Source organism: Porites lutea, chromosome 2 (assembly GCF_958299795.1).
Source record: "Porites lutea chromosome 2, jaPorLute2.1, whole genome shotgun sequence".
NCBI lineage: Eukaryota > Metazoa > Cnidaria > Anthozoa > Scleractinia > Poritidae > Porites > Porites lutea.
Genome location: NC_133202.1, coordinates 40,428,936 through 40,445,839, shown reverse-complemented (window position 1 = coordinate 40,445,839; position 16,904 = coordinate 40,428,936). Strand labels below are relative to the sequence as shown.

Genomic DNA, 16,904 nt, shown 5'->3' with positions numbered 1-16,904 from the left:
CCTTAGTTATCAGAGAACAATTATATAAAGATTTTTCTTAAGTATGCGATGCCCACTTATGGGAGTACAGAAACATATAAAAATTCTACTTACAACCCTAACGGGGTGTTGTAAAGACGGCCGTAAGTAGAGCGTTACCAACTGTACTTTAAATTAAGGCATGGTTAGTATCAGATTGTTACGGTTCTGTGTAACGTAGAACGCAAAGCAAGGGCAGCTGAAATGATTACCATTACCATATTTACAATAAGTTTTATGCTACACTATATTTAATACGATTGTTCAATAAAGAGATTTAAACTGAAGCAAAGGCCACCACTTCCAACCATTCCTGTGTTACCTGTGCAGCTATCTTCTGGAGTGGGGCAATCCTTGTTCTCTACTACCAACCCAGCGCACTCATCTCCACCATTCGTAGGAGAAGGATTGGTGCAAGTTCTCGTTCGCTTCGAAACACCTTGCAAACAATATTTAGGTTCTGAGCATGCGCTCCAAGCTGACCATTTGCTGAAGCCTCCGTCAATTGCACCTGAAACAAAACGAGAAGAATAATACTTTCAATTGATCTGGGAACTTATTCGCATCCGCTTCCTGACTTTCTAGCAGCCAGAAATTTCAACCAGAGTTTTCTTGAAAGCACTTCGATAAAAAATGTGCATCATCGTTATAAGTCATGACGATTATATGGTCTTTGAGTCCTATCTAGCCTTTACTCTGTATTTTTTTTATTTCCTGTTCGAAGTGAGTAGGCTAGGTATGGTTAGTGGAAAACGGAGTTGAGCCACCTTAAAAGAAAAAAAGTTTATCTAAACTTAACCTACTTAAAGTGCTTTAACATGAAGTACCTTATTGGTAATTTCGCGGGTCTTAAATTTCGCGTTTTTTTCGCGATTGTGGAAAAATCGCGAAATTAAAGACCCGCGAATAAAAATCCCCGCGAAATTTAAACACGAAGAAATATAATACCCATATAGGAAATTCAAATCAAAGAAAAAAATGAGTAACACTTAATAATAACAACAGACACTAAACAACATATATGTATGAATGTATCGACAAACACAGACAAATCATTAACTCGTTTTACTGGTAAGTTCTATTCCGACTGTGTACCTTCCGTTGTGGAACGACGTTAATATGCGTTTGGCTTCTTCCATTTTATGTCGATATTTTAAAAACTTCAGACGATTGAAAAATAAAATCAAGTTGAGAACGCACGAATCGCGAAATTAATGCCCTTTTTCATATTTGCCTATTGAGATCGCAAAAATAAAACCCCGCGAAATACTGTCGCGAAGTTAATTACCAATAAGGTGGGTTTTATTTGTAAACGTGCCACGGCACAGCGTGAAAGCTACACTTGTGAAACGGATGCTTAAAAGTCTTGTAAGACCATATCGGTGATTGCTACTGATAAAAAGGCAGATGATAGGGTTGATAACACCGTACGCCGAAGACATGTAACAGGTGACATCAAGAGCAAGTATATTCAGGAAAAAGAAAAAAAAAGACGAAAGATGCGTGGAACCGGCCCAATCCCAAAAGATTAGAAAATTAATATTGAAAAGTAAAGAGCAAAGCAAACAAACAAAACAAACATTGGAATGATAGCAATGGATATTTGAAGCACGTTTCTGTGTAATCTTTTCCGCTGTGGCTCAATAGTGTTCGCCCGCTGTTCTCCTGGGTGTGTCTGCATGTCTTGAACTTGATAGAGATGAAAGAGTACAGAATGGCTTACAACATCACAGGGATATATCTAAACAATATATCGTATGCTACTGCGCAGTTGGCATAGGACCAGGACGATGCTATCTCATATCTTAACCTACACAGCATTACGCCCGAGTGGATCGATTTCACGGAGTTCGTGTGCGACCAGTTGACAGCCACCGCAACTATCTACGTGGCGAGAATGAAGAAAGGACAAAGTTTAGATCAAATCAGTGAAACTACCACAGCTCCAAATCAATGAAATCAAATTAGATTTTCAGTCGAAGGGAAATTGCTGTGATCTTTCATCAAACTCTCTCAACTAACTCTGGAGAATTTGTATTGTGTATCAGGGCTTAAAGGGTTAAGCCAGGAACTGCATGTGCAACTATGTCAGCATATCAAGCCAGAATATTGGAAATGAGCGGACGAGCCCTGTTCAGGCTGTTTCTGATTAGATAATTTTCTCGGTTCTTTTGGTAAGCTTGACTTTTATAATTATACAATAAAAGAACTTGCGACCGGTGAAACAGCAAGGATCACAATCGGTCTTTTAGACTTTTGACGCGATCCATTCGCTGTTGTCGAGTTTATGTTTGCTCGTTTCTCTGCGCCGCTGTACACTGCACACAGTTTTACATAGAAAGTAGCTTCTAAAAACCACTATAATATGTCACAAAACCTTCATATTGAAGAATTTCTATCAACAATTTATTCGTTCTTACCGAAACAGCAGCTGTGTCAATAAAGACCAATATGCAGAGCAAACCTTTCAAACTGAGCTGATTAGGTATGACGCTGGAAACCGCACTTAGTGAAATAATTATATTTATTAATTATTAAAATTCACGCTGCTACGTTTGTCGGAACTGACTGAACTTATTATGTGTTCAATGAAAACAACTAATTTCCAACAGGTGTGTCAAATTTAGTCTCCACATATACGTTCATCAACCACGCACTATAATATTTAAGTATAATCACAGGTAGCCCAAGCTCAAAATATGAGCATTGGCGAACATCGGCATTGTTTCGAAATATAAGGATTTGTATGGGAAAAAAACCTATCGTCTCTGTAACCTACGAAAATGAAAGGATTTCAATAAAAAACAGCTTACCTTACATAAAATGTGTGTTACGTCTCTCTCTCCTGTGTGGTCCATGGGCCGATTTATGGCCGTTTTATGGGTTGTACACTAAAAACGGTTTTCTCTCTATATAAAGGTTTGTTTATTGAAATCCTTTCATTTTCGTAGGTTACGGAAACGATAGGTTTTCACAAGAGAACATAAATTGGACAGAGAAGGCATCCCCCATACACACCCTATTCCATAGGTAATTCGTCTCGAGTTATTGTTAGAATCGGAATAAAGTTACCTCGCGCGCTGCGTGGATGTTTCGCATGACTAAACGCCGTGCAAAACATGTCGGGCGAAAGGCAATGAAAGCGTAAAGAGATTTGAAACTAATAAAAGAATAAATATCAAACCAGAAATTGCTCTCTTCAAACGGTAAATTGTAAATGATCCTGAGAGAATATTCAGTGTGTTAAGGATTTCCCTGCTGTACTGTTAGCTCTATACAAGAGAGGAAAGGCGATTCTTTTTTAATTTCCGTTTCGCTGACACAGCTTTAGCAGAAATCTCTCTGTAGTCGTTTTCGTCGACAAAACGAATAGTAATATCGCTCTCCGGGTCTTCCTCCATTTTTTTCTGTGTGAATTCGTGAAGGACGCGTGGCTCTGAGCGTGGGTCATCCACGCGGAACACATTCGCGCTATGTGATTGGCTGTTGTTTAATCCCCCTTGGGATCTGTGGTCTTAAAAATACTTGAGACGAATTACCTATGGAATAAGGTGTGTATGGGGGATGCCTTCTCTGTCCCCTTTATCCTCTCTTGGTTTTCAGGTTTAAAGTTCATATGTTAAACTAAATCAAACTTAAATGTCAGTAAGCAAGTGAATTTGGGAAATTTACAAAGAAAGCTGTGTAAAAGAATTCGAGATTCCGTTTGATCAGGATTCCCTAAAATGTCAAAACTAAAAACTACGAACGGTTGGCATTTGAACAGGAGAAAGGTCCATTTATTCAGTGATTAAGCTGTATAACTTTTTCTGGAAAATTCAATTTCTAGGGTACATATAATATGGGTAAGGAAACTTCCTAAGGCACACTGTTCCAATAATTATATGCATGAGTAAACAATCCCGGTTACCATGTTTGCACAGAGAATGAAGTCCCGGCCACAACGTTTGCACAGACTGAAATCAGAAAAACTCATTCAAAACGGTTGAAATCCTATTTTATAATTTTGTAGTCCACGTGCCATGAAATAAATTGAAAACCCAATGAAATCTACATTTTCCCACTAACATTTCAACAGCGGTCCTACCCTAGAGAAGCTTAATTTTTTTTGTCTACTTAATTTCTGATGGTTCACGACAAAGCCGCAACAGCGAGGCACGCCGGAGGGTTATCAAACCGTGAACACGTTTAGTATTCTCTATTCATCCTTGGTATTTTGAGAACTGGCCTCTGGAAACCGGGTATCCACAAGCAACATCCGCTTCGAGGCTCTGTCGAACAGTACATTGTAAGGACGACAAGTACATGATGAGACGCCTTTGTAACAATCGTTGATTTTAGGGGAAGGGAAGGAGAATTCTAGAATACTTCAAGGCTACGCGAATGAATAAAAACCAACCGGAAAAGGATAAGACTGAACTGGGCTTAAGTTCTGTTGCTTGTCAACAGGCCGTAATTTTAAATTTCCATCACTGGAAAACAAAAATAGTCAACGCTGGGTAGTAACAAAATCCCCATTATTTGTTATAATTTTTTTAAAATTTTATTTTATTTTTCTTATTTTTGAAGATTGGAACTGTTTTTGGCAACACCTTGAAGGCTTAATTTACAATTCGTTCAGTTGTTACCTCAGTCTGTAATCTTGAAATTAGCGGCTCCCGGCCTTTCAGTGGCGTTTTCCCTATCTTCCTTACAATATATCCTACTGAGGCTGATTAATTTCAGTAGACTGTGTTGTATGCATATATTTACATGTCGCTCGCGTTTAGAGCATGAAATCTGGAGCTGTTTTGGGGGAGCAGGTTTGATCGCCGGGCTTCAGTCGATTCTCTCAAACCTTTCTCTCTACTACGACGCTCTTTGCTAGGTCAGATGATGACACCGCTCAAATCAAGCTTAAACTTCGTATAAAACGGAAAACAAAACCAGAAAAGGATATTCATTTATTTATTTATTCCAAGTTTTACCTGCCATAAAAAACTCTAACTTATAGTACGCTTAGACCACTGTCAGCTTTTTAGTTACGGCAGACATACAATTAACACGTTTTACAGAACCTCCATGCAGTAAACGCACAGTGGACTTTTAGTTTCGAGCGTTCAACGAACAACGAACTTTTCAAATATTAACGGCAAGCACCTACGCAACTTACCCCCTGAAAAAAGCAGGGCGGTTTATGAGTCTTTTAAGACCTTGTCGGTAATTACTACTAAAAATAAAGCAGATAATCGGGTTGGCAATATAGTACGCTTCAGAAATTAAAACAGTCACACGAAAGTATATCCAAAAACTACAAGATAAAACCGTCGAACTGGCCCCATACTTCACGATTAAAAGGTTAGTAGTTGAAGGTAAAAGGCAAAATACAAAGGCTAAATTGATAGCAATGGACATTTGAAGCACGTTTCTGTTTCTTCTGTTCCGCTGTAGTTGATTGTTGGCCGACTGTTCACCTAGGTGTGTTTGTGTCTTGAGCTTGATATGGATGATGGAGTAGAGAATGGCTAGCAAAATGATAGGTACGTACACAAGCAGACTATAGTAAGCTACTATAAATTTGGTAAAAGGCATGGACTCTCCGAATGCTTTCTCCCATTCTAACTCACACTGCATTTCCCCTGAGTCTTCAACGACTTTAAAGGCGAACAAATACGGCAAATTGACAACTACTGCAACTATCCAAGTGGCGAGAATAAAGAAGGGACACAGCTTGGATCCGATGAGTGGTGAACGAAGTGGAAATACCACTGCTCCAAATCGATCTACTGCTATCAGAATCAGATTCTGAATAGAAACGGCATTGGAAACGTCACCAAAGAAAAACACAAACTTACACAAGGCCTGGCCAAACTGACCACCGACAGGCCACGAGTTAGAGTGCAGCATTGACAGGTCGAAAGGTACGCAGAATATTAGATACAGCAAATCTGACATGGCCATGTTTGCGATGAAGTAGTTTATCGGTTTTCTCAAGGTTGGCGTTTTATAAACGATCGTTACAATGAGAGAATTTCCGACCAAAGCAACAGCAAGGATCAGACTTAGATAGATGCTTTTTCCGATTCTTGACCCTGTTTCACTGATGCAGCTGGAAGACTCGGTCGATCCATTGCCTGTTGTTGAGTTCATGTTTGCTGACGTCTGTATATCGCTCTACACGCAAGGCATTCAGTGAAGGTTCGAATAAAAACTGATCAATTTAAAACCCTCTTTTATTGGGACCGCAGACGTCAATTTAACAATTCAAACTGAGACGATTTTGTACGCCGAGATGTTGTTGACCGAACTTTGTAGAATCATAATTGAATCGACTCATGTTGTCGATATCCAAACATATCCAACCAGGTGGTTGTATTGAACAAAAAGCTACGTTTTCAAACAAGTTAAAATTCATTTATCTGGTATAGGCTCATCAACTATGCAATATGACATTAAAAAACAGGAAGTCAATATTTGACCTGCGGCAAAATGTGTATGAGAGTATTTTAGTCCATTAGGGCGGTTATATGGCTCACTTAAGGGGAACAAATAGAACTTGTATAATTTTAATCTTTGACTTATAAGCATCGCAAAAATGCATGATAAGCGAGGATAGAGCGGTAGCTTTCACTTTGTAAATCGATTTTTAAATCTGCCCTTCAGATTGCGGCTTGATAATTGCTCTTGTTATCTCGTAAAAGATGACTTGAATGGCGGCAGATTTTCTATCTTGACTTTCCCGCCAGTTTAGAGTGGTGGATCTCATAGTCTGCACATGCCCAATATGACACTTATTTCAGTATAGTTGCCACATGGGTGCTTCCGTAGTTGAATTTAAAAGTCTCCTCGGATAATCATCACTCCTATCCGATACTCATCATAGCTCGGACGTAACCTTCATTATGGTGGGAAATCTGGACTGCTTTCAACTTCCCTTAACCAAAGAAGGCAGTGATATGTTATCACAGCTTGTGATCCAGTTTACACCGATAAGGGCTCTCATGAAGCAGTGGTTGAAAATGCCTTGGTCAAGTTGCATAGAAATGTTTATTATTTTGGCCTTCGTGCCTTTTCCCTTTTTCATGTAGCAGTCAAGGTTTTCCTATGAGCAAGCAGTAGGACAAAGACATCAGTGTCATCAGGGTGCATCAAGAACGTAATTTCCGGGCGCGTGCCAAGCGTGCATGTAGAACCGTAACCGCATCAGCGTCTTCGAGACTGAACCATACCTCACGTAGGAACAGGATCTCGCTGTGTGGCTGCGCCTATCCACCAGCACGGGTCCTCGGTTGCCACACGTACATGATCCGATTAATGAGTGCTTCAAAATGCTTGTCTTGCCCTGTAACAAGAGGAACTTGATGATTTCAGCTTCTTTGTCATGACACTAAGCTTGCAGCTTCTTCCAAGGAGTAAATTCTTATATTGTACACTGTCATAGGCTGTTTCAGACGTTCGGAACACTGTCAGAGTTAAACATTATTTTCAGTCTTTTGACATTTTTGAACTACACATTGCGATACGCGGCGAACACTAAGTCTATGCGCTTGCTGCTGGTACTTGTTACCATCTCATGCTCTCCGGCAGCGACCACATGGAACGGAGCTAGTGATGACTGTGCTGTGTCGCCCAAGCCGTTGGGAGAACTTGTATTTGTTTGTCTTTCGCGTGAATCCCTTAGCAGCGGTAAGAGGCCAAGGAAGACCTAGAAGAATCTTAAAGTTGTTTTCGATATGGAAGCAATTAACTTTAATGCCAATATTAATAAGGAAACTGTCCCAGAACTGCCGCCCGAGCAAAAAAATCGTAATTTATGCGAAGATCGAGGAAGCAGTCTAGATCCTTATTACGAACTTACGCACAGTCATTGGGTAAAAGTACTCTTGAGTGGGATTGGATGAGCAACGGCCCGTTACAAAGTTATCCGATGGCTGCTTTCACTTGCTCACGGCCGGCCGGCCCGCGTCACGACTTACTTCTGTGTGGACAAGTTTAGCGAGTTGCAATATCTCTTGTTGGTGAACTCAGTTTGACAATTGCATCGTATTTGACGGGATGTGCAGGAATTCACATTCAGCTGAAACCTCTAAAACTGATTCCGGATGACGACGGAAGCACGATATAAGGAACAATAGACTCTGGTCTATTCACAAAATGGCGTAAGCTACGATATTCCAAAACACGCATTGCCTATTACAGTAATCCTATGGCTACTTAAGCGCTCTTGCTAAGGGGTGATGTGGGAAAAAATCCTGCACCTAGCCAGGAAAAGGCGGCAGGCACCAATAATAATTTATCCAGGGGAAAACCAACAGTAGCCTCCCACGCAGGCGTTTTTAGGGGAGCTCGTTTTCCATCACTCCCCACAAACGCCTGCTCAGCCGACGACAACATTCCTTTCCCATTGTTATATTCGCGTGGTAAGTGACCAATCAACAGTTTTGAAATAAAGTGTTGACAGGCTAAACACGACTCATAAGCTCGTGATGGTGTAAAATGTGACCCAGAACGTGACCCCAGAGTTACCGTTTTCCTTCTTTTCTTTCCTTCACTAAGGTTATGCAGTGCTTGGAGAATTCTAAAATCTGACTGAGTAAATGTTACTTTTGCTGCTCTGAGTCTAATATTTATTAGAGTTCACGACGGTTTCTTAAAGTCTCATGCGGTCAAGGTCAACTTTCCAGAATTTGGAAAGTACTACGTGATTGGCTAAGCGTGGGAAAGGAATGTTGTCCTCAGTTGAGCAGGCGTTTGTGGGGAGGGACGAAACACGAGCTCCCCTGAAAACGCCTGCGTGGGAAGCTAAACCAACAGCGGCCAAGTTAGTCTGTTACACAGCAGTTTTTAGTGTCGTCACGCAACGCTCCTCCCCACAAACGGCTGCTGAGAATCGAACCACATTCCTTTCCCGCGGTTAGCTAATTAGAATTTAGCTCCCTTTTTCTGGAAGGTGTTCGCACGACGTTTGAGGTACGGAGACTCCTCCAATCACCAATTGGTGCCCTATATGTGAATGACAGAACAATCAAATTCGTCGCGTGAAAACAAGCAATCAACTCGAGTAGTGCTGTCGTAGTTAAGTCCTATTTAAAATTTATGAGATAAGCAGCAGCAGCAGAAAGCAAGTGCACAAATAAATGTAAATAAATATGCTGATAACGTTGCGGGGTGTAGTTTCAGGAAATCGCTCAACGATAATTTATAAGATTACATTATGAGTCCATTACAACTTGGTACTTCTAGTACGACCAGAATTTAATTCAAACCTTTTTAACTTTACAGTTATGTTAAATTGTTGTTATGGCAACACGTATTAGAAAGTATTTGGCCCAAGTTGTGTAAGGAAGGGCGGTTGGGAGGAAAACTTTGTATGATGTGGCTGATCATGATTCTGGATTGGAGATTTTGTTAGTTATTAAATAAATGAAAAGGAGGCAAGTTTAGCTTAAGTTCATTCAAGCACTCGTCTCAGCAGCATGGGCCAGGTGATCTTGTAGATTGTTTATATTTCAACTCCAGTTACCTTCCAGAAGGTCAAAATTGCAAAATTCTAATGTTATAAACTTTGAATTCTTGTAATTTATATTTTTGCATCACAAAATTGGAAGAGCAGACTTTAAGGTATGAAATTTCCCTTGATGAAATATCCCATATCGGGGAAGAATTTTAAGGATTTAGAGTTCAATAAATTTATTATAGATTTTTTGATAAAACAGTATATTGGGATATAGTTTTGTAAGGATTTATGAATCTATAAATTTTTAACTGACATAGGTTCCTGACTATAGCGGTCAGTCAGTATTTTATCTTAGAGCGCTTTCAATTTGTCAGAACTGGCTGGCCGGACCAGTCAGTTAGTAAATGAAGTCGGCTTTTTCCAAGAAAATTTGCCAAAAAACCATCTCCTCTGTGCATACTATTTAGGACTTGACTGATCTGGCTGGATGCTTTTGTTAAAAGTGAAATTCTCATAACAACGGGAATTGTCTGGCCGGCCAGTTCTGACACATGGAAAGCACTCATAGTGAATGTGTTGTTTGTTTTGGTCCGTATGAAGCATTTGATAAGACCACTGTCTCACATTCACTTGTTTGCATCTTAACTTCAATCAAAAAGCATCAAATGAATTGGTGAGGGATTTGAGGACCTTGCTTATAATCAATTTTAGCTTTAATACATTTCAGGATTTTCTCTTAGCCATAGTTATTTGTTTACAATGTTATGAACTTTTGCAGTTTTTTCATTTGCACATGGTGATTAAAAAAATGTTACAATTTTTTGGTGCTTACAATAAACAGTATGTTATAAATATCGAAAAACTGTCTTTGTATTGTTGGCTTAATAGAGATGCCTGTTTGGGTTTTTTGTAAAAAAAAAATAAAGGGAAACTGTATGGTGGATAGCTTACTCTTTCTTCCTACGTGTCGCCGTAGGAATGAAATTTCTATTTTATCAACTTATTTGCCGAACACTGTATAGGACATATAGGCCGCTCCCGTGTAAAGTCGAAAAATTTATTTCAAGGGTAGAAGGAAAAAGTTATCTAAATGGTAGTTTGACGTTTTCTTTTTGGGGGAAAGAAAGAGCCGAAGCTGTAAAAAAAACCTACTTACCGAAGAGCGTAAGACCATGTAGAATTCAACTTTTCTTTTGATTCCGAACTACTGAAGCACAAATCACGACTTGTTACTCTAGGCCATAAACCCCTGTTATAAAATTCAGCTTTACGGGGAGTAAAGCTCATATAGCTTACCGTAAAGCGTTATAAAGAGAATCTTTACACAACGTAAGTCAGTATAAATCACTTCTTTACTCCAGTTTTACTGAACAATAAGGCGCTGTAAAGTTGGACACTTACCAAGACTTGCGCGTCCGCGTAAACATCCGTAAAGTTAACCTTTACAAATTGCGCAAAGGTGCTTAAAGCATGTCTTTACGGTAGCATTACGCCAGCTTTATCGAACAGTAAAGTTACCATTTCGTGCCATGAGCTATGCAATTTGACAACTAATATCAGAAAGTCAATATTTGATTTGCGACAAAACGTCTATGAGAGCATTTAATTCAGCTTTTGCGTGAAAAATAACACCAAGCCGCTTAAAGTTAATGCATCTTTTGCAGTTTTTTTTTAAATTTCATTTTATTTTAAATTTTGTTGTTTTCTTTGTTTCAAACTCATTGGCACACATTACCGCACTCGATGACAGAGGACTGAGCAAAAATTAGCTTATACAAAAAAATAACTGCAACACAGTTGGATGATCAGCTTTTTTTGCTGCAAAAAATGCAAAGCTTTCAAACTATGCGTATATGTAGTAGATATTTTTTTAATTTTTGGTTTTTCTTTTGTCTCGACTTTATTAGCATACATTATTTTGCCACACCCAAGAACAAAAGAAAAAAAAAACCTGAGGTAAAAAAATAATAATAATAACTACAACATATATTTCGTGTCAGTTCATTTCTATTCTTTAAAGTTAACAGCAAAAAAGGTAAGATGTAAGAGAAAAAAGAAAACAAGAAGAAGTTTACAATTCAAAAAAACCTGGGCTTTCCTGAGTCACAAAGAAAATACGTAGAATGAGGGGCAAAGGTAAAGTTCCTTATTTTAGCAGTTCCTGTTAATTAAAAAAAATATCTCCAACGGAGACTGCTTAATTTAGGCTTTTTAATATGCTTTGCTGAATGTATTTATTTATTCATTTTAAAGGGGCAGAAATTTTTTAGATCGTAAAAAGGAACCTCTGTCGCGATAAACGGTGATACTTCTACCCAGTTTGTTGGGCTCGTCGGATACATATGTAATCTCCGTAACCCAACTAACGGGGATATATTAAAACCTCAGTGAAAGAATGGCTTAAACTAAATGTGTAAAAATTTGACTGAAAGGATCAGTATTTGACTATAAAATATTGTAACATCGCAAAACCCAAAAGAGTGTAATGTTGATATATTTTCCATGCTCGATAAATTTTTAATTTTCCTATAACTTTTAGTAGCGGAGCTCCAGAGCCCCAAAGCTAAGTAAATCTACCTATCCCAGAAAATTTGGTAACCGCTTGACCGTACACCGAGCGAGCGACCGTCCGTCCGCACCACAGGGAAGCCAATGTTTACTCTCACACTTTCTAGTTAGTTTGGAAGCCCAGGAGAAAGCTGATTGCACATCAATGCTGTGACAGATTGACAGCTGTCAAAACAGGGGAACCGCTGACCAGTATCATATCTCTAAATGTTTAACCAAATTATGTTCCTTTTATTGATTGTTAGTAGTCTCTCATGCAATCTTAATCACTGTGCCGTTTGCTTCCAGCCGTTCATGAACATCGCTTGCAGGTATACTCAAAACGCAGCGCGTATCAAACGCTTTTTAACTTACATATCGTTATAAAACCATTAAATAAAAAAAAATAACCATAATAAATTCTTTATTATTTTGAAGCCTAACTCTATCAATGTTCATTCAAACAATCTATTACAGCTCGCATTGCAAATTTGTCGCTTATCAAAAGTGAGAACTGGCTGGCTGTATGGGTGATTTTGGAAATTTCCTCGTCCTGAATATTGACTGAGTGCGATTTGTCTTGAAAAATTGTGAAATACTGCATTCTGTTCGAGGTCTGTATGATAAATACAGCGCCTCATAGTACTGTTTCACCTCAGATGTGATGTATAAAAAGTATAAAAGGTTGGTTTACACACCCCCAGATTTGTTGGCAAGATTTTGTACAGTAAACTTATCGAACCCAAAAAATTCGGCCTCATTCAGTTGTTTTCCAGGCCTAATCTACTGTGATCAAGAGCCATTATAGCTCTTGAATGTAATCGAAGATGATTGCTTTTTTTGGGTGTATATAAGGCTATCATCTCAGGATCAATGTAAGATGTTTCATTCTAAAATCACTCAGCCTTTCCCTCAAAAATAACACGAATGTGCACTTAAGTTAACTGATTTGTGGATCACAAGTTTATTGTTTGATTTAAATTATAAATTTATTAATGGCAGCTTCGCTTTTAGCCTTGGCTAAATCTATATATCAATGACTTGACGTTGTTTTGTCCTTCAAGGGTTAATTACCTACTGTGAAGTTAGGAGGCTCACCTTTAATTATAATGTACATTTTAATTAAGTCGAAACTGATGCTTGTTAATTTGAACTGAGTTATATGCGTATGTTTTTATCTATGAGAGGCTGCTCGCTTACAGGCCGAAACAGAAACTAGCCTAGCAAAAAAACGACACTTGTGCTAAGGTACCAGCGTCAGCTAATTTGCTTTAATTTGTATGTTTTCTTACCAGGACAGGAAGAGAGTTTACAGCTCTTTGCCTGTGTGTAGTCCCCTGTGCAGTTGAGTCCATTATTAACAGGGGATGGGCTGGTACATGTTCTGCTTCTTGATTGGGTACCAGTTCCACACGTCTTACTACATGTTGTCCACGCTGACCACAAACTGAAACCACCATTAACTACAAAGGAAGCACAATTGGAATAACGCTTCCGCTGCTACATAACTGATGTCTAGCGATCAGTGAACTGAGTTCGTTTAGCATAAAATCTCGGACAGCACATGCCCTATTTTCTATTTCTTCGTGCTAACTGATATCATTTTGTCAAATAGAGCTGCAGTTAATACAAGTGATATATTTTGCTCTTTATCTTCTTTTAAGAAACCTTCCCCTTCCCGACCCGCCTTATTGAGACTTTTTAGCGGCGTTAATGCGTGGAAACACTCTACTTGGCACGTTTTGTATAAACAAAATATAAATTTAGAGGCTGATGTTGTGTATTTGCAATTACCAGTCCGTCACAAAAATGTCATGTCTTTTTCTGGGGTTGATTTAAAACCTATACAAAAGTAGCCTCAAAACTGGAAAAGAAGCAATATTTCAATTTAAACGCGTTTTTCTGTACTTCGATAAAACTAATTTCCCTGCCGGTTTTTGTGAAAAAAAAAAAAAAAGAATAAATAAATGAATAAATAAAAGACATCCTCATAGTCCCAGAAGGAGAGGAAATGTTTGTTTTTTTTGTTACGAAAGACACACCTGGACAAGGCGCAAAACATGATCTCGCTGTTTCAGTATCGTTACCCTCACAGGGCTTCCCGCCATTCATTGGAGGAGGCTGATTGCACAATCGTGTTCTTCTTAGAATGCTTCCTCCTGGTATTCCACAGGTTTGTGAGCACTGCGTCCATGGACTCCAGTCTCCCCACTCACCGTCAAGAGGACCAACTAATTCAAGATTTAAGGTGGAATACTTTAGGCTCCTCTTGCTAGCTTAAATTATAGGTATCTCACTCAAAACTGGCAGGGTGATATTCAGCAAATACAACTTGAAGAAAAAAAAAAGTGTATGCCTCTAATTACTTGAACTTAAGATTGCACTTGGTATTTGAAATAGTCACATTAACTCTCGAACGTACAAGGGGAGGGGGTGACTGCCCCCCCCCCCATCCAATATTTTCCTGAGTTGTCTCCTAGACGATAAAACGACAGCACCTGACATTTTCAGAAGCTGTTTGTTTATCCCTCGCGCGCATTTTGAGACAAGTTTAGTGATGATCAGTTTCTGTGGTTACAAGATATGACGTCATAAGTAGCAGGCAGTGAAGCCAGTTTTGAGTGAAAATTCAAGTTTTTACAGCTTTTTCCACAGTAAAAGTAAAGATTGTGGATAAAATGGTACAAAGTACTTATTTACGTGTTATTTTACATGTCAAGCACCAAAATTTACCAACTCTCGCGGTTTTTACCTAAGTTCTAATTCTTGGTAAAATACAAGATGGCGGGAAGATGGCGACCATGTTTGGTGACGCCACAGGCCTCACGCCACCACCCACAAAATATACCTAATCTTGTTGAGAAGATCAAAGGCTTTCCACCGAAGGCAAAATCGTTTCGAAATACTGCAACATATCAAAAACTCTAGGGAGGGTTTACGATTTTCCGTATTTCTTTCAGTCATTTATTTAATCACATGCTGTTTCAAACGTTTCGGAAGTTTTCTTGTCCACAGAGAAAAATGGTTTAAAGCAGGAACATACTTACTTGGACATGGAGATATACACTCAAGTTTGGTTTGGAATGCGTCTCCAGAGCATGTCCTCCCATCCGCAGTAGGGGTAGGGTTAGTACATGTTCTACTTCTGTTGACTACAGAGCCTCCACACGGGTTTTCACATAGTGACCATTGACTCCATTCTGTGTAACCTCCATCAACTACGATTATATTTTTTATAAAGATGTTAGTATAGTACCTCAATGAAGAGTACTTCCGACCAGTTCAGTCCATTATCCCCTCACTGATCAATTGAAAACTTACTTTTGCAATCTAACTGTTCTGCGTTGTCTCCCTCGCAATAAGCTCCGTCTTCACTTGGAATGGGATTAGTGCAGGTTCTTGTTCGAATGCGCTGGTTTCCAGCGCAAATGCCGGCCGCACAGCCACTCCACGCCGACCAACCTGACCAGCCACCATTCACTTTGGTGCCTAACAAAAAATAAAGCAAACAAAAGAAAGAAAAATGAAGAAAAGTGGATGGAACAAACACGATTGTGTAGAATAATCTTGAAATCATTTGGGACAGACGCGCAGTTTCGTGTTTGAAACAATGGGTAACTGTGAACACTTCATCATCAGTCAAAGCAAACCCTTAAAACTGAACTTAAAACGTGAATGACTTCAACAAGCTTAGCATTTTCACTATCTATTTTCTATTGGTAAATATTGACTGTAGTTGATCGTTTGTGTGTTAATGTACTTGTAACTCTGAAAATTTTTTGGGTAGAGTTACCATCAAGCAGCAAGTTCTATTTATTTTAACTGTAGTATGAAGGAAATACTTAACCAAGTCAGAAAATGCACTAGAACTAAATACAAAGGTATTACACACATGCCTACATGTAGAACTGAGACTGCTGAATTTTTACACGCTCTAGATCTGATCTAAGACAAGATGAATACGGACAATGCGAGTTTAAGTCCTTGTCTTCTCTGTCTTTGTTTCCTTTTTTTACCAATTATTTGTTTCTAACAACTACATAGTGGCCTATACGCTACAATGTCTTTAATTAGTACGATTCACTTATTGAAAACTGTTGCTATTTAAGTGAAGAAACTCTGACCTTTCTAGCACATCCCAATTCTGGCGTGATTGAAAGGTTTATCCCCCCAAACAGGAGGTTTTATTATAAAACAATGGCCATTTTTTTTGGAAAAAAAAGTAGAGAACACCAGCCGAGTTCAATGCCAACCCATTCTTAAGAAAAGTATGTATCGAAAATTTTTCTCAACTCGCTTCACGATGTCTCTGGGGCATTTGATTCTCCCTCAAGGCACTGTGAAACAAGGTACTCTACTCTTTCGGTAGAGAAATTGAAAAATGATAGTTTTATCAAAACATTTGTCATTTTTGTCACGGAAAGAAGGTCAGCTAATCGTTCTGGATACTAGGACGACCTCATCTTTCTAATCTGCAAAAACAGGTAAACAAGAAAAAACTTACTCACCGACTCCTCCGACAGAGTTTAGGAAAGATGTGAAAACGAAAAGAAGGAAAAACTTCATTTTGAAGGTAAAAATTGATTTCAGTTGTAAAAAAAGGCGGCTAAGGCATAGCCAATAACTCCTCCTAAACGGACTAGTGAATAAAGAACAGAGATTCAAGTCGCTTAATAAAACTCATTCCTGTTAAAAACAGACACCTGGAATAACAAGTTATTTGTGGTTGTGTTAGATCGACAGACATAGCTCCTTGGTTGTGTGAAAATGTAGCCTCCTAGGTGATACTTGCTCAGATCGATTCGCGCAGAGTTGACAAATATCTCAAACGTAACTATTACATTCTCACAGGAAAACAAAGAATCCAAAGCGTATATTAGAAACATTTTAGGTCTAAATCATA

General features: G+C 38.8%; 1 protein-coding gene across 1 annotated transcript in view; it reads right to left on the bottom strand.

Moving 5' to 3' along the window:
• Nucleotides 1-16,904, bottom strand: part of LOC140926199 (uncharacterized) — a 56,406-nt gene that overhangs the window by 36,885 nt on the left and 2,617 nt on the right. Inside the window, exons 2-6 of the mRNA XM_073375979.1 lie at nucleotides 15,323-15,490; nucleotides 15,049-15,219; nucleotides 14,044-14,232; nucleotides 13,294-13,464; nucleotides 341-529 (exon numbers count right to left, since the gene is read on the bottom strand). Of these exons, the coding sequence (XP_073232080.1) occupies nucleotides 341-529; nucleotides 13,294-13,464; nucleotides 14,044-14,232; nucleotides 15,049-15,219; nucleotides 15,323-15,490 (888 nt within the window). The remainder of the gene's footprint in view (nucleotides 1-340; nucleotides 530-13,293; nucleotides 13,465-14,043; nucleotides 14,233-15,048; nucleotides 15,220-15,322; nucleotides 15,491-16,904) is intronic.